This window comes from Pongo abelii, chromosome 10, assembly GCF_028885655.2.
Source record: "Pongo abelii isolate AG06213 chromosome 10, NHGRI_mPonAbe1-v2.0_pri, whole genome shotgun sequence".
Classification (NCBI taxonomy): domain Eukaryota; kingdom Metazoa; phylum Chordata; class Mammalia; order Primates; family Hominidae; genus Pongo; species Pongo abelii.
This window is the reverse complement of record NC_071995.2, coordinates 98,662,368-98,684,210: the sequence shown is the minus strand read 5'-3', so window position 1 is coordinate 98,684,210 and position 21,843 is coordinate 98,662,368. Positions and strand designations below refer to the sequence as shown.

The 21,843-nt window shown below is 38.2% G+C and overlaps 1 protein-coding gene across 3 annotated transcripts in view; it reads left to right on the top strand.

Annotated features, from left to right (window-relative positions):
- The window catches only part of BLTP3B (bridge-like lipid transfer protein family member 3B), a 106,796-nt gene that overhangs the window by 45,214 nt on the left and 39,739 nt on the right, over positions 1-21,843 (top strand). For 2 of the 3 annotated variants that reach the window (XM_024257223.3, XM_054528163.2), the window contains exons 6-11: positions 742-882; positions 2,403-2,573; positions 9,089-9,269; positions 11,833-11,916; positions 13,555-13,737; positions 15,084-15,205. In XM_024257223.3, the coding sequence (XP_024112991.1) occupies positions 742-882; positions 2,403-2,573; positions 9,089-9,269; positions 11,833-11,916; positions 13,555-13,737; positions 15,084-15,205 (882 nt within the window). The remainder of the gene's footprint in view (positions 1-741; positions 883-2,402; positions 2,574-9,088; positions 9,270-11,832; positions 11,917-13,554; positions 13,738-15,083; positions 15,206-21,843) is intronic. The other variant, XM_024257224.3, reaches the window with a different exon arrangement.

Below are 21,843 nucleotides of genomic sequence, written 5' to 3'. Positions count from 1 at the left end.
CTGTATTACTTTTTTTGGGGAGGGTGCTGGGGAGACAGGGTCTCACTCTATTGCTCAGGCTGGAGTGCAGTGGCGCAATCACAGCTCACTGCAGCCTTGACCTCCCTGGGCTCGGGTGATCTTCCCGCCTCAGCATCTTGAGTAGCTGGGACTAATGGCATGTACTACTGCGCCTGCCTAATTTTTGTATTTTTGGTAGAGACAGGGTTTTGCCATGTTGCCCAGGCTGGTCTCATACTCCTGGGCTCAAGCTATCCACCTGCCTTGTCCTCCCATAGTGCTGGGATTACAGGCCTGAACCATTGCACCCAGCTTTCTGTATTACTCTTAATCATTCAGTTATAAAATGTGCACATTTTAATGCTTTTACTCTAGTAAATCTTTCCATTTAAAGCCCTATTTTAACTTCTCAGCTACTCAGAATTGAATTTTTAAATTCCCCAAACTAAAATATGTTGTTTGTTTCTTGGTAACGTGATTTAATGCATTTGAGCTTTACATTAACTGAATTACTTAGATTAAAAGTATTAACAGCTTTATATATGATGAATATGAATATGAAGATGTGTAATTGAATTTGATGGGATAATACAATTTACAAAAATAAAAACATGGTGAATATATCTAAAATGTCATGTGAAAATTAACTGAGAATATACATTTGCTTTGTTTTTAAAAATCTACATTTTTCTCATTCTGTTTTGCATGAGTAAGTGAAGTTAATCTCTGTGTTCTCCTTAGGTTTTGACTTTTAAAGAAATAAATTGGCAGATGATAAGAATAGAGGCAGATGCCACCCAAAGTTCACATCTTGAAATTATGTGTGCTCCTGTTCGATTAATAACCAACCAATCAAAAATCAGAGTCACACTTAAAAGAAGGGTGAGTCAACAAGATTACATTTTTGATTCATGTGTTAACTCTTGGATTTGACTTTTTGATTTGTGTGTTAACTATTAGTTAACTATAGGAAATTTTAAACAATGTCTTAGGTGAAATATTGGCATATTACCAGTGGCATATTAAAATAATGCAAAATAAAGGGAGGTATAGTTACTCAGATAATATTTATAGAAAACTGGTATAATGTTCTTCAGTCTTAGGTTTAATAGATTTTTCAAAGGTTTTTTGTTGTTGTTTTTATCTTATTTTTTCTGAGATGAGATCTCACTATATTGCCCAGGCTTGATTGCAGTGGCATGATCAAGGCTCACTGAAACCTTGATCTCCCAGGCTTAAGTGATTGTCCCACTTCAGCTTCTCAAGTAGCTGGGACAACAGGCACGCACCACTATGCCTGAATAATTTTTTAAGTTACTTGTAGAGATGAGTTCTTATTATATTGCCCGTACTGGTCTTGAGCTCCTGGACTCATGTGATCCTCCTGCCTCTGCCTTATTTTTACTTTTATTTTTGGAGATGGGGTCTTGCTCTGTTGCCCAGGCTGGAGTGCAGTGGCACAATCCTAGCTCACTGCAGCCTCGAACTCCTGGGCTCAAGGGATCCTCCTGCCTTAGCCTCCCAAGTAGCTGAGACTACAGGCATGTACCACTATGCCTAGCTTATTTTTATTTTTTTTGTAGAGACAGGGTCTCACTATGTTGTCCAGGCTGGTCATGAACTCCTGGCTTCAAGCAATCCTTCTGTCTTGACCTCCCAAAGTGCTGGTATTATAGGTGTGAGCCACGATGCCTGGCCTAAACATTTTTATTTTTGGTAAATTGAATATATTTCTCAGTTGCCAAATACTTGTTGAACATTTACTGTCTTATAGTTTCATTTCTTCTATTGAATCTTTGAATTAATACAAGTAATTATATAATTTATCAGCTATAAATGCAAAATTAAGTTATATAAGTGCTATATAACTTGTAAGGTACAAGGATTTGTCTGTCTTTTGTTACCACTGCATCTCTAGTACTAGGAGATGTTCCTTTCATATTATAGGAACTCAGTAAATACTACTACTTTTTTTTTTTTGAGACAGAGTTTCTCTCTGTCGCCCAGGCTGGAGTGCAATGGTGCTATCTCTGCTCACTGCAACCTCTGCCTCCTGGGCTCAAGCAATTCTCCTGCCTCCACCTCCCAAGTAGCTGGGATTACACAGGTGTCTGCCACCACACCTGGCTAATTTTTGTATTTTTAGTAGCGACAGGGTTTCCACCATGTTGGCCAGGCTGGTCTTGACCTCCTGACCTCGGGTGATCCACCTGCCTTGGCCTCCCAAAGTGCTGGGATTGCAGGCATGAGCCACCGTGCCCGGCCAGTAAATACTTCTTGTATGAAGGAAGAATCCGTATTTAATCATATTCAAAAAGGTTTTGAAAACATTTTTTAATACAAGCATATTGTAAGGATTATATCTTGGCTTAATTTTATAAAACATTTTTTTTTTCCTACAGTTAAAGGACTGCAATGTCATAGCAACAAAGTTAGTTCTAATATTGGATGACTTATTATGGGTTTTAACTGATTCCCAGTTGAAAGCTATGGTACAATATGCAAAGTCTCTTAGTGAAGCAATAGAAAAATCAACAGAACAAAGGAAGAGTATGGCTCCTGAACCTACACAGGTAAGCTATAAAATTAACAGGAAAAATACTTACTTTACATGAAAATAGTTTAAAAATTAGAAGGAATTGTTGGTATTTTCTTTAAGAAACAGATTGTGAGGTTTTGAGTACAAGAATCTTCTTTATCTAGATATCTTCTAAGTAATTTTATGTAAGTAGTAGCTATATGAAAACGTATTAAATGTATTCATATCTGTTAGTGTTTATTTTGTTTAGAGCTCTGTATTAGGCACTAAAGTTAATGATGACATAAAAGTATTTGATGTTTTAATACCTTTGTTTAGGAAGTTAAAAGAGTACAGTTTTAAAACTACTAAAGTAAAAGCAAATGAGGAAAAAACCTGGGTAATTATAGGCAAGAGAGGACATGTGAGAGTTAATTGTGCAGAGAATCAAAGCCATAAGGAATTGCTGAAATTGAATACAAAACTTCTGTTGGAGTTGTCTGATGGCTGGGGCAAGAACAGGGACAAGCATAATGAGCTATTTATCACTTTCTTAAAAGTGATTATTAGTTTATATGGAGCATTATTAGTTGGTATGGAGAGGAAAAGTTTTTCTGGTCTTTCCCAGTAGTAAGTTCTGAGTACCAGTACATCAAGGTCTTTATAGAAGAGACAGTGATAGTTATAATGGATAATATTTTTAATAATTTTATGCAAAGTATAAATGAATTTTTATATCTACCTCTAGTAAAAACTTAACTAGATATTATAAAATTATATACCTATGAAGCTATTTCCTTGGAAACAGTGTTATACATCTCAGATATATAGTTTGTCGGTGATCCAGCTTTGTACATGGGAATGGCATACATTTAGGCTTTATTTTTTGAGAGTCTCTTTTTAGCCCAGCCTGGAGTTCACTGGCACAATATCAGCTCACTGCAACCTCCACCTCCCAGGTTCAAGCGATTTTCGTGCCTCAGCCCCCCACGTAGCTGGGACTACAGGCAAGTGCCACCTTGCCCAGCTAATTTGTTTTGTAATTTTGTTAGAGATGGAGTTTCGCTGTGTTGGCCATGCTGGTCCCGAACTCCTGGCCTCAAGTGATCTGCCCACCTCGGCCTCCCAAAGTGCTGGGATTACAGGTGTGAGCCACCACGCCCGGCCTAGGCTTTCAGTGAATATCACATTGGCATTATCTATTGCCTGCCTACTATTTCCTAAGGTGCAGGGGTAGGGGTAGACACTGATGTAAAAATGAATGTCATCTGACCCTGGCCTGAAGGACCTCAGAGAATAATGGTGAGTCAAATATGAAACAAATCTTTGTAAGTGGGGGACAGGGGCTCATGTCTATAATCCCAGTACTTTGGGAGGCTGAGGCAGGAGGTTTACCTGAGGCCAGTAATTCAAGACCAGCCTGGGCAATATATTGAGTCCCGTTTCTACAAAAAATTTAAAAATCACCCAAGTGTGGTGGTGGTGGCATATACCTGCAGTCCTTAGCTACTTGGGAGACTGAGGCATGAAGATTGTTTGAACCCAGGAGGTCAAGCCATTGCACACCTGCACTTCAGCCTGCGTAACAGAGTGAGATCTGTTTCCAAGAAAAAAAAGAAAAAAGAAAAACAGACAAATCCTCAAATAATTGTAGTTCAACATAAATGTTAGCACGAAGAAGTAAGGGAAAAGGGTTCTTTGTAGGGACTACAGAAACAGAGAGGTTTTAATTAATTGCTTGCAGGGTGTGGAAAGGTTTCACAAAGAGGTTAATAAAATTACGTCTTAGAAATGAGTAGCAGTTCACAGGCAGACATAGGGAAAAGGCATTTCAGAAGAGACAATAGAATCTGCAGAAATATAGTACTTTTAAAGATCATGATATTTTCTGGTAAAGATAAGAAATTTGGTGTTACTAGAGTAGCGTTTTTAGGAGTGAGGTTCAAATGCCTCAGGATATATTACAATTTTCCAAGTTTTATATTTTAAAGAAATTGAGTTCCACACATTCCACCTTGATGTGTATTCTTTCTTAAACTTGATCTGCCAGAGAATATGGTTGCATTAAGATATCAGACTGGTTTTCCCTTTCCATAATGACTCTAATCCTACTTTATAAACGAAAGACATTATTACTCATCCTCAGTCTTACTAGGATGGGTTTGAACAGGAAGGGGGTAAAAACCCCTCTGGGAAACAAGATAGAGTAGCAATTTGAAATATTGCTATTCATGTTGGAAATTGCAAGCCAGATGATTTTTAGTTGTTTTCAACACGTGAAGGAAGATCAAATAATTGTCAGCTATCAGAGATTATTAAAGTAATTTTTTATAGTAGATCACTTTGTGAATCCTGGCAGGTAACTCGAAGGCATTGAGAGAATCGAGTCACATGGCTAAAACAAAACTGCTTTCCTTCCAATCTGTCTATTTATGTGAACAAGGTCTTCTAGAGCCTGTAGCCACAAAAACAAATAAACAGATACAGAATTGAAGGCAAACTCTGTATTATTCTACCAATAAATTATTCATCCATAAGGCATCTGCAGAATTCTCTGGGGGACCTGATTTTAAACGTTTGGCAAACAGACCACTGGGCTCTAACATAAAATAGTTTTCCTGGACTGGTAGCCCGAGTTGAAACAAAAGTTTGCAGTGACTGTATATGAAACATGTTGTATAATGTATTGAAGAATTTGGACATTTTCCTGTGGGCATTTGGGAGCCAGTGGAAGTTTTTAAGTAAGTTGAGGATAAGGAAAAGAGAAAAGTGCAGAACTTTAGAATGACAGTTGGTAGTACCATTAGCCAGTAAGGGAAGGCAGAAGGAAGTAGATTTAAGGGAGGTGAGGGTAAGAAAAGTCATTTTGAAGCTGAAAAAGTATAAGGAAAGAAATACAGGAGAGTATTTTACAATATTGCCATCACAGACATAAATACTATTCTGTTAAGACTTGCAAGGAAGATTTTGGTAGCTTAGGTTGTGATTAATAGAGATGGCAGTCATAGTTAAAGACTAGTAGATTGAAGGTTGATATTACTATATAGCTCTTATAATATGTGGATATGTTTATATAAAATGGAATATGGATTAGAAAACTAGATACATATCTATTAGGAAACTAGTAACAAGGACAAAATTTTGTAATCTCACTATGCTGATAAAACCTGTGCTACCATTTTGAGGTATTTTCTTACAGGTTTTTGCCCCAGCCTATGTACTTTTTCCTAGTTGTAGTTAGTGGGCATATGCAAGTTTCTTCCATGTCTTTAGTCTTTGTAGCCGTTACGTTTTGTTGCTCCATAATATTTTATAGTGGATATACTTAACCATTACCACAGAATTGCTTTCTTGGGTAGTAGTTATCATGTCACACTTCAGATATCACACAGAATGTCCTAATCTGATTGTTTCAGGTCCCAAGACAGCGTGTCAGAAAGTGAATTAGTTAACAGTGTTTCTTTGCTCAACTTTACAACTAGGCAGTTGTTTTCTATTATAAGTATTCGCTTAGCTTCATTTTATTCTTCTCTAAAAGAGAAAGAAGACTATTTTGAAAATTAAGAGTTGTTAACATTATTCACAGGGGCCAGGTGCAGTGTAATCCCAATACTTTGGGAGGCTGAGGCAGGCGGATCTGTTGAGGTCAGAAGTTCAAGACCAGCCTGGCCAACATGGTGAAACCCCATCTGTACAAAAAATTAAAAAATTAGCCAGGCATGGTGGTGGGTGCCTGTAATCCCAGCCACTCAGGAGGCTGAGGCAGGATAATCTCTCAAACCTGGGAGGTGGAGGTTGTTGCAGTGAGCTGAGATTGCACCACTGCACCCTGTCCTGGGCGACAGAGCAAGACTCCGTCTCAAAAAAAAAAAAAAAAAAAAAAAAGATTTGGCCAGGTGCGGTGGCTCACGCCTGTAATCCCCGCACTTTGGGAGGCCGAGGCGGGTGGGTCACCTGAGGTCAGGAGATCAAGACCATGCTGGCTAACACGGTGAAACCCTGTCTCTACTAAAAACACAAAAAATTTAGCTGGGCGTGGTGGCGGGTGCCTATACTCCCAGCTACTCAGGAGGCTGAGGCAGGAGAATGGCATGAACCTGGGAGGCAGAGCTTGCAGTGAGCCGAGATCGTGCCACTGCACTCCAGCCTGGGCAACAGAGCAAGACTCCATCTCAAAAAATAAAATAAAATAAAATAAAATACAAAATTAGGGGCCGGGCGCTGTGGCTTACGCCTGTAATCCCAGTACTTTGGGAGGCCAAGGCGGGCAGATGCCAAGGTCAGGAGTTCGAGACCAACCTGGCCAACGTGGCGAAACCCCATCTCTACTAAAAAAATACAAAAATTAGCTGGGCATGGTGGCGGGCGCTGTAGTCCCAGCTACTCTGGAGGCTGAGGCAGGAGAATCACTTGAACTGGGAAGCAGAGGTTGCGGTGAGCCAAGATCATGCCACTACACTGCAGCCTGGGTGACAGAGTGAGACTCTGTCTCAAAAAAAAAAAAAACAAATTAGCCAGGCGTGATGGTGCATGCCTGTAATCCCAGCTACTTGGGAGGAAAATCACTTGAACCCAGCAGGTGGACGTTGCAGTGAGCCGAGATCATGCCACTACACTCCAGCCTGGGTAACAGAGTGAGACTTTGCCTCAAAAAAATAAAAAGGATTATTCATGGGGCAGGGAGCTTATAGTGGCCCATTTTTTTTCTTCCAGAAATAGCATCCAAAAACCTGACTTTACCATAGTATTAAGAAAAAGGTTTGTAGGTAGATTAATGTTTATATTTTTATCAGTATTTATCTTGATAAGAGAGAAAACATGATGAAAGAAGTACTGGAGAGTATTTTAAATAGCACCATCATAGACATAAATACAGTCTTATTATAGCTTTGAAAATGGGAAAAGCAGGAGAAAAATTGTTTGATTGACATCAGTTTCACAATTAATTAATAAAAAGTTTTCTGGAGTCTATAGTATTTAACGTTTTACAGCTATATTTCACTTTCTGTTTCTTTACTTACTGCGGGCTGCAATCATTTTCATGAAGAGATTCTCATTTACTAAGTATACCTTGCAGTTCTTTTACAGTATGATCATAGTTCTTCATAGATGTAATATGTTTAAATATATACACATACAAAATACATATACTTTGATTTTCTTTAATTATCTTTTGTTAATAACTTGTTCTAAATTTGAACATTGTTAATTTTTAAAGTGGAAAATTTGGTCTCCTTTATCATAATTATTATAAAAATTCATCTACAGTTTTGTGACTCATATGTCAGATAATCTTACATTATAGTTATGTATACAAAATAATTTTAGGCTGTTAGAGGTTCATATATATTTTTATATACGAACAGGGTTCTATACTATTTCTCTTCAGGGAGAAAAATATTTGAACTCACAACCTATTTATAAATCCTGTCTCCTTTCTGGCTTCTTTAGTTATTCAAGTTCAAAGGACATACCACATCTTTTAGGAGAGGCACCAGAGCACTTAGAGTACTAAATAATATCACAGGGCCTTCTACAAAGATGTGCTTTATTTCTATAGGATATCATATTAGTCCCTTTTCACGCTGCTGATAAAGACATACCCGAGACAGGGCAATTTACAAAAGAAAGAGGTTTAATTGGACTTACAGTGGCCTCATAATCGTGGTGAAAGGCAAGGAGGATCAAGTCCCATTTTACATGGATGGCAGCAGTCAAAGAAAGAATGAGGAAGCTGCAAAAGTGGAAACCCCTGATAAACCATCAGATCTCGTGAGACCAGAACAGTATGGGGGAAGCCGCCCCCATGATTGAATTATCTCCCACCAGGTCTCTCCCACAACACGTGGGAATTGTGGGACTACCATTCAAGATGAGATTTGGGCCAAACCATGTCAGATATATAACAGTGTATACAGGGCCCACATTTGTTTTCTTTTTAATATATATAACTAATAATATTCAAATAAACTGCCTTTAAGAGTTAACTACATTTTCTAAAACAAGGGCTATAAGTATGTTAAATATAACTTCAGATATTTACTGAGATATATTGGGTTCGTCTTTGATTTGTGTATAGTTTTACAGTTTTGTTTTTTTTTTTTTTGAGATGGAGTCTCGCTCTGTTACCCAGGCTGGAGTGCAGTGGCACAGTCTCGGCTCACTGCACCCTCTGCCTCCTGGGTTCAAGTGATTCTCCTGCCTCAGCCTCCCAAGTAGCTGGGATTACAGGCATGCGGCACCACGCCCGGCTAATTTTTTATATTTTTAGTAGAAATGGGGTTTCAGCATGTTAGCGAGGCTGGTCTTGAACTCCTGACCTCAGATGATTCGCCCGCCTCGGCCTCCCAAAGTGTTGTGATTACAGGCGTGAGCCTAGTTTTACAGTTTTTAAATTTTAGTTTTATTCTTAGGTAATTTAGAAAATATTTTAGGCAAAATATATTATTGATGAAAAATAAGATGTACTATGGTTATTTTTCATGACTTTCGACTGAAAATACTTAGATTTTTGTGTGAAATTTCCAGTATTTAAATTGGCAGTGATAAGGCAGTTTCGAATCTTTTTAGAGCTCTACAGTAGTCGCATCTGCCCAGCAAGTGAAGACAACACAAACTTCAAATGCTCCTGATGTAAATGATGCAATTGTGAAACTATTCAATGATTTTGATGTTAAGGAAACCTCCCATCATTTAGTGATTTCTCATCTAGATCTACACATATGTGATGACATTCATGCTAAAGAAAAAGGTAAAATAACTTGCTTATTTCAAACTATTTTGGTTTTTCTAGCATTGACTACAAAACTGGATTGTTTATTGAATCTGTTGTGTAGGATGTCCTGTAAGATAATTTGTCATAATTGTGTTCATATGAATATATAGATGAAAGGCACAACTGGAAGCATATATTGGTATGAAATTTTATTTTGCTTTAGCAGTTAGTACTTAAGTTTAATTATTTGTTAGCTATCAATGCTAACAATAAAATTAGCTTTAAAAAATCAAAGACTGAATAGATGATCCTCTAGGAGGATGATGAAATATTAGACTTGCCTTTGAATTAACTGTTTCATAATTTTGAAATTGTCTCCAAATTAAATTTTAGTCCATACTTAATTCATAATTATTTGTAGATGTGTTTTCAGCATTGCAGTTTTTCTACCTATTTTGAATAGAAGCACAACTGTGCAACTGTTTAACATATTTTATGGCCACCTCTCTTCCCATCCTTCCAAAATTTGATTAGGAAGCAAAATTCCAGTTAGGAATTTTCTTTTAGTTTTTGTCTCTGTTATTTTTCCTTATTTAGTAGACGTAGTTCTGTAATCTAGGTGCTGGGCATTTTTGTTTCTCTGCTGGAGAGCATCCCTGGCCCAGAAGTGTTGGGGGTGAGTTCAGCAGGTAGGCCTATCTTAAGGACTATAATTCTCAAACTTTGGTGAGCATTAGAATCAGGCTAAAGACCTTTAAACAATAGAGTTATCTGATCTCTGCGCCTCAGATCTGAATCAGGATCTATATCTATGAAAATTTTTGCCATGTGTTTTTAAGCTGAGAAAGTGAATATTGAGACCCTGGATACTTAGCAGTAGAAGTTACCCTGCCTTCATTAGACAAGGCAGCCTAAAAGGTTCCAGCCTAAAAGGTTGGAGGGGCAAAGGTGAGGAAGATTTGAGGTTTGTGGAGGGATTTGTTATCTTTTGTTCTGACTACCATTGTGTCATTTGACTTATAGTTGGCATCTTTTACTTTAGAGATTTGAAAGGAAAATCCAAAAAAGTTAGAACAAACCAAACTAAGAAAATGAGGTGGTCAAGATTAAGTATTAAGAATAAGAATGGAGAAAGTGTTTTCTAAGGCCTTGCATTCCTCACTATTCCCTCATAGAATAAATTGAATGATTTTATTTAGGAAGAAAACCTTTCCACCAAAATATCTCCTTAATAGTACAGGTCTGTAATCGCTATTCTGAAATCCAAAAGGCTCTGAAATATCATAAGTTTGTGAAAAACTCATTTGATGGCAAAACCTGACTTATACCAATACATTTTTTTTATTCTTTGCCTGCTTCCTATAAATATTTATGTTTTGCTGCAGAATTGCTATTTTTATTAGTGCTGCCTCAGAACTTGCTGAGAGTGTTGCATGGTATATCCTGTATATACCATATGATATTACTGTTGTGAAATCTAAACATTTCTGAATTCTGAAACATGTGGCTTTCCAAAGGTTTTACATAAGGGATTGTAGACCTGTGCTGAAAATTCTACTAGTTGAGATAAATTGGATTTTACAAATTAATATAGGGAGTGTATACATAGCTATGTCTCAGTTTGTATTTTTCTTTCTTCTGATTGATTTGCCCATTTTGTTTTAAAATTTGATTTTTATGTTCACGTTATACCAATTTGTAATCTACTTTTGATGTTACTATAGCTGTGTGACTTTGGACAACTTACCTAACCTAACAGACTTTTAATGATTTCCCTTCTTTTTTTTTTTTTTTTTTTTTTTTTGAGACAGAGTCTCACTCTGTTGCCCAGGCTGGAGTTCAGTGGCTCGATCGTGGCTCACTGCAACCTCTGCCTCCCAGGTTCAAGTGATTCTCCTGCCTCAGCCTCCCAAGTAGCTGGGACTACAGGGGCATGCCACCATACCCGGCTAATCTTTGTATTTTTAGTAGAGACGGAGTTTCACTATGTTGGCCAGGCTGGTCTCGAACTCCTGACCTCGTGATCCACCTGCCTCGGCCTCCCAAAGTGCTGGGATTACAGGTGTGAGCCACCGCGCCCAGCCTTAATTTCCTTTTCAGTAAGAGGTAGGATGATATGGTGTAGTGTTTAAGATTTCCTGGGTTCAAATCCAAGCTCTGCGGTTAACTAGCTGTATGTTGGCCTCTTTGTGCCTCAGTTTCCTTATCTTGAAGATGGGGATAATAATGATTGTACCTATCAAATGCGGTTGTTATGAAAACCAAATAAGTAAGTTTACCTAAAGTATTTAAAATAATGCCTGACATATGGGGAGGCCTTGTCAATATAAAGTTCTGCTAGTATCATCTGTGAACACTACCAGGGCAGGGATTCTGCTATTCTTATATTCTTACCTTTTATCCTGTTGCCTTACAAATGAGGGGGGCTCAGTAAATACTCATTGGATTGAATTATATTTCCTAAAATCCATAATGTGCTGTCATAAAAGAGAGACAGTTATTACTACTTGGACTCCAAGTATGCTAAAATTTTTTTGTGGTAAATTAAATCTTTCTGATAATTGGCTTAATATTTTTTTTTTCCTTTTTTTTCCCCCAGAGTCAAACAGACGTATTACTGGAGGGGCAATGCAACTCTCTTTTACACAGCTAACGATAGATTATTATCCTTATCATAAAGCAGGTGTGTATAACAGCTTCTTTAAAAGATATAAATGTTGTTTTCAAATTATATAGCTAATTTATTTAGTTTAGTTTTATTTTGCTTTTATTTGTTAACAAGAAATGAGATGAAGAGATTGGTATTTTTCTCCTGGCAGTATTTTACTAAGATAGTAGAATTGCCATGGAATATAGTCATACAGTGTATACTGAGATTTATGTAGATTTTTAGAAATCATAATTTTTAGAAATTGACAGTTTTCCAAATAACCAATTTAAAACTTAAAAAAAAATGAGGGTACAGAGGACATGTGTTTGTGCTGTTTTGTTACCAAACTGTTTTGTGATCAAAACAAGTTATTAATGTTTTAAATTTTTAAATGATTTATATATTTAAAAATTAGAAAAGCATGTGAAGCTAAGAATGAAAAGAGTATGAAGCTAAGAATAAGAGTATGTTTAGCTAAATTATAGGATTTCAGATTTCATAGGCTCTTAACAATCTAGTATTGGTAGATTCTTTCTCCCAAATAATGAAAAGAAAAAAAAGTATGATTATTGTGACCAAATTAATTTGACCTTATACCATTTTTGCCTTTTGTTAGTATTTAGAATTCACACAAGTGAGAAAAACCAAACTAGAGATCATATAGTTTTCCAGGACATTTAAACAATGGTAAAGTTTTTCTGTTCACACATTTTTGTTTACACATTTTTTACCAATGTTTGTTATTTCTACGTTGGTACCTGATTAAATTTAAAAGTTGTACGATTTTTTTTTTTCATTTTAAATTTTCATTGCCAACATTCAATATAATAAATCTCTTTTGAAGGATTTTGTCTTATATACTATCATCCTGACTCATAAATTAACTTACAAATGCATAAAATTTTTAACTAGATATTTGTTTTTGAAGAGGTGTGAAACATTCATAGAGTAGATTTTCTTTCTTTTTTTTTTTTTTTTTGATCCAAGGCCTCAAGAGTGCAGTGGTGTGATCACTGCTCACTACAGCCTCAACCTCCTGCCTCAACCTCCCAAAGTGCTGGGATTACAGGTGTGAGCCACTGCGCCTGGCCTGATTTTATTGTCTTAACCCTTTCATGTGCATTTTTCTTAGTTGTCACAGAGAAACCTAGTAATTCTGATTTTATGTTTTTCTTCCGAAAACTAACTATGGCTGAGTACATCTTGAGACGTTTTATTGGTTTCTTAAATGTTTTAATCATCATCATGTTATCATTTTTGTGGTTTAGGTTTTTGTTAGTTAACTTGATAACAAATCTTTGATGAAAGGATTTTATTTATTTGATAATATTTTCTGGGATTCAGTTTAATGCAGGTAATTGAGTTTACCAGGTAATTGAGCATCCAGTGAAGGGTGACGAGTCATATGGCTTTAAATTGAATCTTAGTGATTTTCTACTAAGAATGGGTACTAGACAGAAACTCCTCCAGATGATTTGCTTTTGACATTCTTTCTCTCTGTTTCAAATGTTTTACTCATATTTCAGAATAACATGTAGGTGAAGGCTGTAAATTTTTCAGATATCGAAGTCTTTCTTGAATAAATGACTAAATCTCATTGGAAGCATTACTATAATATAATAAATGAAAGTTGTATATTTTTCAATGAAATACCTGTTATTCATTTTACAGGAGATAGTTGTAATCATTGGATGTATTTTAGTGATGCAACCAAAACAAAAAATGGATGGGCCAACGAGTTATTGCATGAATTTGAGTGCAACGTTGAAATGCTTAAACAGGCTGTGAAGGATCATAATGTAGGTTCACCTCCTAAATCCCCAACACATGCCTCTCCCCAGCACACACAAACAGGTATTTTACCTATAATAACATTATGGCATTCCCCTAATATTAAGGGTGTTTGCACTCTGTGTGTATGTGTGTGTGTGTGTGTGTGTGTGTGTATGATCATAATATTTCCTGTAAATGAGTATTTTTTTTTTGTTTTTCTTTTTAATGTAGAGATGGGGGTCTTGCTGTGTTGCCTAGGGTAGTCTCAAACTCCTGGCCTCAAGCGATCCTCCCACCTTGGCCCTCCGCAAGTGCTGGGATTACAAGCGTTAGCTACCATGCCCAGCCAAGTATTTTTTTTTTTTTTTTTTTTTTGCGACAGGGTCTCACTCTGTCTCCCAGGCTGAAGTGCAGTGGTGTGATCTCGGCTCACTGCAACCTCTGCTTCCCGGGTTCAAGCGATTCTTCTGCCTCAGCCTCCTGAGTATCTGGGATTACAGGCACGTGCCACCATACCCAGCTAATTTTTGGATTTTTAGTAGAGCCAGGGTTTCACTGTGTTGGCCAGGGTGGTCTCAAACTCCTGACCTCAAGTGATCCGCCCGCCTCAGCCTCCAAAAGTGTTGGGATTACAGGCGTGAGCCACCACGCCTGGCCTAAGCCAAGTATTTTTAATTAATGTCTAAAACCCCTGCATCCTTTGCTCAGACCAACATAGGCTTGTGGACCAAAGCACTTTTAAAATTAATACAACCAATAATAGTCACACCCAGGTAGAATTTTTCTAGAAGATTTCTCTTTTTTTTTTTAGTCAACATATAATAATTGTACGTATTTATGAGGTACAGTGTGATACTACTACTTTTTTTTTTTTTTTTTTTTTGCTGGCCCAGTAAGGATTGAAGTATGATATTTTGATACATGTATGCAAACGTAAAACACTAAAAGCAGAGTAATTAGCATATTCATCACCTCAGACATTTGTTATTTCTTTATATTGGGAGCATTCAAAATCTGCTCTTACTAGCTATTTGAAAAAATGAATTATTAATTATAGTCACCCTATAAATGCTAGAATTTACTTCTCCTATCTAGCTGTACCTTTGTATTCACTAATCACCCATTGTCTGCCCCTCCTCTTCCCTCCCCCTTTCTACTTCTATGTAAATATGTCATTTTTAACAAGAATCCCATTCCAGAGTTTTTGTAGAAGACTAACTTAAATGTGACATGTGTGATTCTTCTTAAAAGAATAATCATCACAATAACTTACATCCTGTATTACTTTATAATTTATAAAGTACGTCCACAAATATTATCTTGTTTGAGAAATTAGTATTCACATATATTTCTAGTACCTGCCTTAATAATAAAAGAGTGACTTAAAAATAATTTTGCAACAAATTTAAAGGTGTTTTTGTTTCCAGCAGAGAAGGACTACCCTCTGAAAGGGACATGCAGAACACCTTCAGTATTATCTCAACAATCAAAAGCTAAGCTAATGTCTAGTTCTGTTGTGGTTAGACTTGCAGATTTCAATATATACCAGGTATGTTTTCTTTTCCAATTAAATTTTCTCATAAACACTTTAGTATCTCATCTAAGCAACTTAAATAACAAATGCTACCATTTTATTTAAAAAATCTTTACAAGGTTCATGAAATGGCCATATTAGATGGCATAGAAAATATCAGTTTATTAATTTTTGATCATATGGTTACTCAGTTAACCAAACTAACTTTATAGGCACAGTCCTTAAGTTTGCCTAAATGCTTCTGACACAAAACAGCATGTTCTCGTACAAAAACAGATGTATAGACCAATGGAAAAGATTAGAGAACCTAGAAATAAAGCCATGTGATCTTCGACAAAGTTGACAATAACAAGCAGTGGGGAAATGATTTCCTATTTAATAATGTTGCTGGGATAACTGGCTGGCCATATGCAGAAGATTGAAATTAGACCCTGATGTTTCACCACACACAAAAATTAACTCAAGATGAAATGAAAGACTTAAATGTAAAGCCTGACACTATAGAAACCCGAGAAGAAAACCAAGGAAATAGAATTCTAGAGATTGGCCTCGGCCAAGATCTCATGAGGAAGACTCCAAAAGTAATTGCAACTAAAACAAAAATAGGCAAGTGAGACCTCATTAAAGAGCTTCTATATAGCAAAATAAACTATCAACAGAGTCAACAGACATCCTACAGAATGGGAGAAAATATTCACAAATTATTCATCTGACAAAGGTTTTAATACCCAGAACCTATAAGGAAATTGAATCAACAAGCAAAAACCAAACACCATTAAAAAGTGGGCAAAGGACATGAACACACACTTCTCAAAAGAAGACATATGTGCAGCCAACAAGCGTATGAAACAGTGCTCAACATCACTAATCAACCAAGAAATACAAATCAAAACCACAGTGAAATACCATCTCACACCACTCAGAATGGCTGTTATTAAAACACAAAAAAATAGATGTTGGTGAGACTGTGGAGAAAAGGGAATGCTTATACACTGTTGGTGGGAATGTAAAATAGTTCAGCCACTGTGGAAAGCAGTTTGGAGTTTTCTCAAAGAATTTAAAAAAGAACTACCAATTGACCCAGCAATCCCATTACTGGGTATATACCCAGAGGAATATAAATTTTTCTGCCAAAGATAACATGCACTTGTATGTTCGTGGCAGCACTATTCACAGTAACAAAGTCATGGAATCAACCTAGATGCCCATCCTCAGTGCAGTGGATAAAGAAACTGTGGTACATATACGTTGCAGAATACTATGCAGCCATGGAAAGAATGCAGTCATGTTCTTTGTAGCAACATGGATGCAGCTGGAGGCCATTATCCCAAGTGAATTAATGCAGGGAAAGAAACCAAATATTGCATATTCTCACTTATAAGTGGGAGCTACACATTGAGTGCACATGGACACAAAGAGGGAAACAGTAGACATGGGGTCTTACTTGAGGGTGGAGGGTCGGGGAAGGGTGAGGATTGAAAAACTACTTAATGGGTACTATGCCCGCTACTTGGGTTGTAAAATTATTTATACACCAAACCCCAGTGACACGCAGTTTACCTGTGTAACAAACCTGCACATGTACCCCCTGAACTAAAGCAAAAGTTGGAAGAACAAAAATAAAGACTTCAGACACCAACTACAACTTTGGAAGTTTCCAAAAACTACCCTCTGGTTCAATAATTCTCTAGAAAGACTCACAGAACTACTGAAATATATTAAAGTCACATGCATTGTAGTCACATTATACAGATTACAACCAGCCATAGAAAGATGCATAAGGCAGAGTCTTTTTTCTCCTCTGTGTTAGTCCATTTTCATGCTTCTGATAAAGACATACTCGAGACTGGGCAATTTACAAAAGAAAGAGGTTTACTAGACGTACAGTTCCACATGGCTGGGGAAGCCTCACAATCGTGGCGGAAGGCAAGGAGGAGCAAATCACATCTTACGTGGATGGCAGCAGGCAAAGAGAGAGCTTGTGCAGGGAAACTCCCATTTTTAAAACCATCAGATCTCATGAGACTCATTCACTACCACAAGAACAGCGCAGGAAAGACCCACCCCCATAATTCAATCACCTCCCGCCAGCTTCCCCCTACAACATGTGGGAATTGTGAGAGCTACAATTCAAGGTGAAATTTGGGTGGGGACACAGCCAAACCATATCATTCTGCACTGGCCCCTCCCAAATCTTACGTCCTCAGATTTCTAAACCAATCATGCATTCCTAACTGTCCCCCAAAGTTTTAACTCATTTCACTATTAACTCAGAAGTCCACAGTCCAATGTCCCATCTGAGACAAGACAAGTCCCTTCTGCCTATGAGCCTATAAAATCAAAAGCAATTTAGTTACTTCCTAGATACAATGGGGGTACAAGGCATTGGGTAAATACAGCTATTCCAAATGGGAGAAGTTGGCCAAAACAAAGGGGCTACAGGCCCCATGCAAATCTGAAATCCAGCAGGACAGTCAAATCTTAAAGTTCCAAAATGATTTCCTTTGACTCCATGTTTCACATGCATGTCATGCTGATGTTAAGAGGTGGGTTTCCAGGAGGCGGAGCTTACAGTGAGCTGAGATCGTGCCACTGTGCTCCAGCCTGGGCAACAGAGTAAGACTCCGTCTCAAAAAAAAAAAAAAGAGATGGGTTCCATGGTCTTGGGCAGCTCTGCCCCTGTGGCTTTGTAGGATACAGCCTTCCTCTTGGCTGCTTTCACGGGCTGATATTGAATGTCTGCTGGCACCTTTTCCAGGCACACGGTGCAAGGTGTCAGTGGATCTACCCTTCTGGAGTCAGGAGGACGGTGGCCCTCTTCTCACAGCTCCATTAGGTGGTATCCCAGTAGGGACTTTGTGTGGGGGCTTTGACCCCACATTTCCCTTCAGCACTGCCCTAGCAGAGGTTCTCCATGAGGACCCCACCCTGCTGCAAACTTCTGCCTGGGCATCCAGGCATTTCCATACATCCACTGAAATCTAGGCGGAGGCTCCCAATCCCCAGTTCTTGACTTCTGTGCACCAGCAGGCTCAGCACCATGTGGAAGCTGCCAAGGTTTGGGGCTTGCAGCCTCTGAAGCTATGGCCCAGGCTCTGTGTTGGCCCCTTTCAGCCATGGCTGGAGCAGCTGGGATGCAGGGTACCAAATCCCTAGGCTGCACATAGCACAGGGAGCCTGGGCCTGGCGCACGAACCACTTTTTCCTTCTAGGCCTCTGGGCCTATAATGGGAGGGGCTGCCATGAAGACCTCTGACATGCCCTGGAGATATTTTCCCCATTGTCTTGGGGATTGACATTAGGCTTCTCTTTACTTATGCAAATTTCTGTAGCTGGCTTGAATTCTTCCTTAGAAAATGGGGTTTTCTTTTCTATCGCATTGTCAGGCTGCAAATTTTTTGAACTTTTATACTCTCCTTGCCTTATAAAATGAAATGCCTTTAAGAGCACCCAAGTCACCTTTGAATGCATTGCTGCTTAGAAATTTCTTCCACGAGATACCCTAAATCATCTCTCAAGTTCAGAGTTCCACAGATCTCTAGGGCAGGGGCAAAATGCTGCCAGTCTGCTAAAACATAACAAGAGGTCACCTTTCTTCCAGTTCCCAACAAGTTCCTCATCTGCATCTGAGACCACCTCAACCCGGACCTTACTGTTCATGTCACTTTCAGCATTTTTGTCAAAGCCATTCAACAAGTCTCTAGGAAATTCCAAACTTTCCCACATTTTCCTGTCATCTTCTGAGCCCTCCAAACTGTTCCAACCTCTGCCTGTTACCCAGTTCCAAAGTCACTTCCACATTCAGGTATCTTTTCAGCAGTGCCCCACTCTACTAGTACCAATTTACTGTATTAGTCCATTTTCACACTGCTGATAAAGACATACCCAAGACTGGGCAATTTATACAGGAAAAAAGTTTAATAGACTTACAGTTCCACATGGCTGGGGAAGTCACAACCATGGCGGCAGAAAGCAAGGAGAAGCAAGTCATGTCTTACCTGGATGGTGGTGGGCAAAGAGAGAGCTTGTGCAGGGAAACTCCCATTTTTAAAACCATCAGATCTTGTGAGACTCATTCACTACCACAAGAACAGTGCAGGAAAGACTTGCCCCCATAATTCAATCACCTCCCACCAGGTTCCTCACACAACACGTGGGAACTGTCGGAGTTACAATTCAAGATGAAATTTGGGTGGGGACACAGCCAAACCATATCACCGCCACAGTACACTGATGTAATAATAATAAGACAGAGTCTTGGAGCACTTGAAATGTGAAACTTTTCCTCAGGACTTGTTAGCTTTCTAAGGATGTGGAACCCTGTGCATAGATGTGTAAATATATGGATGGATGGATATTTAACAATATGCATGAAGTATTGGTCATGAGGTTTTACTCAATCTCTAGGTGAATTGGTAATCAGATTACCCAAAGCCCCCACCCTCTTAACGCAACTAGACTATCAAGTGTGGCCAGCTCCACCCTGCGTCGTTTTGCTATCATAAACTGTCAGCTGTGGTGTCAGGGGCTGTGTTAGGCTGTTCTTGTGTTGTTGTAAAGAAGTACCTGAGACTGGATAATTTATAAAGAAAAGAAGTTTAATTGGCTTTTGGTTCTGCAGGCTGTGTTGGAAGCATGATGTGGGCATCTGCTCAGCTTCTGGGGAGGAGGCCTCAGGGAACTTTTACACATGGTGGAAGGTAAAGCAGGAGCAGGCACGTCACATGGCAAAAGGAGGAGCAAGACAGAGAGTGGCGCAGGGAGGTGCCACATACTTTTAATCAACCAGACTTTATGAGAACTCACTATTGTGAGCACATCACCAAGCCGTGAGGTATCTGCCCCCATGACTCAAACACCTCCCATCAGGCTCCACCTCCAATACTGGGGATTATAATTGAACATGAGATTTAGAGGGGACAATATCCAAACTATAGGAAATTCCAATTCCTAGTTGCTTCCCAGGAGCAGGGTTAAAGGGAGACCAATTTCCTTATTACACAGTAGTCTCTGTGGAAGGATCTAAAATGCCTTTTTTGCTTTACGGAACTACAGTATACTATATATACTGTATTGGCTATACTGTGAATATAATTCTATAGCTAAGAACTCTGTCCTGTTTATACTAACAATCTTACTCAGCTTACAGTCACCTAACATGGTCTAATTGCAACGTTTGAGACCAACACGATAATATATGACCTATTCTTAAAAAATAAAAGATTTCTAGATTTATCATTTATAAATTGTTCTGGTTTATTTTGATAAATCTATGGCTTTGAGACTTAGTTTTATGTGAAAAGTTTTTATTTAACTCAATGATTCACCTCTGGGACCAATTTTGCCCCCCAGGGGACATTTGGCAATATCTGAAGATAGTTTTGGTTGTCACAACTGGACAGGGATGCTGCTGACCTCTAGTGAGTAAAGACCAGTGATGCTGCCTGTTAAATCCTACAGTGGTCAGTTCCCCACAATGAAGAATTATCTAGCCTAAAATGTCAGAAGTGCCAATGTTTAGAAACTCTGGTTTAACAGTTATTTTCTCATTATGCAGTTACTACTTACTTTACATTCGATATACAGTCATGTGTTGCTTAACATCATTAACTGTACTTAGATGGTATGTAGCCTACTTATACTCCTAGGCTATATGTATGGTATATCCTATTCCTCCTAGGCTGTAATCTTGTACATCATGTTACTGTATTGAATACTGTAGCAGTTATAACACAATGGTATTTGTGTATTTAAACCTTACCAAACATAGAAAATATACAGTAAAAATACAGTATAAAAGCTGTGTTATAATCTTAATGGGATCCACATCTTATAAGTGGCCTGTCATTGGCAGAAATGTCATTATATGGTGCATGACCATATGCTCCAGCTTTTTAAAGACTTTAAATTTTAGGATTTAAATAAATTTATGTGGAAATGAGAAAGAGGAAGCACTTATAATCCCACATGGTTGTGAGTGAAATACGGTAAGAAACCCCACATATATATACACAACCACACCAAACACAAAACAAAATAAACAAAAGTAAGTAGAAGAACATAAGATAGTATGTTTGTCCCAATTCGAATAGGTTTTTAACTATTAAAGGAAAAAAGAAATAAGCCGTTATTTGTTAAAATAAGTTGACATTTTGAATTGAAAAGAATTTGTTTCCATATATGCAGAGAAAAGCTTTTTAATTAGATACTGTAAGAAACTGACTTGAATTTATAAAGACTATACAAATTAAAATGATCGATTAAGCAATTTGGCTGGGCACGTTGGCTCACACCTGTAATCCCAGCCATTTGGGAGGCCATAGCGGGTGGATCACTTGGGGTCAGGAGTTGGAGACCAGCCTGGCCAACATAGCAAAACCCCCTCCCTAGTAAAAATACAAAAATTAGCTGGGAGTGATGGTGCATGCCTGTAGTCCCAGCTACTCGGGAGGCTGAGGCACGAGAATTGCTTCAGTCCAGGAGGCAGAGGTTGCAGTGGGCCAAGATTGTGCCACTGCACTCCAGCCTGGATGACAGTGAGACTCTTATCTCAAAAAAAAAAAAAAAAAAAGATTGCTTAGGCAGTTTATATAAGAGGAAACATAAGTAAACCATTGAAAAATTATTCTGCTTCATATGAGTCATATACACGT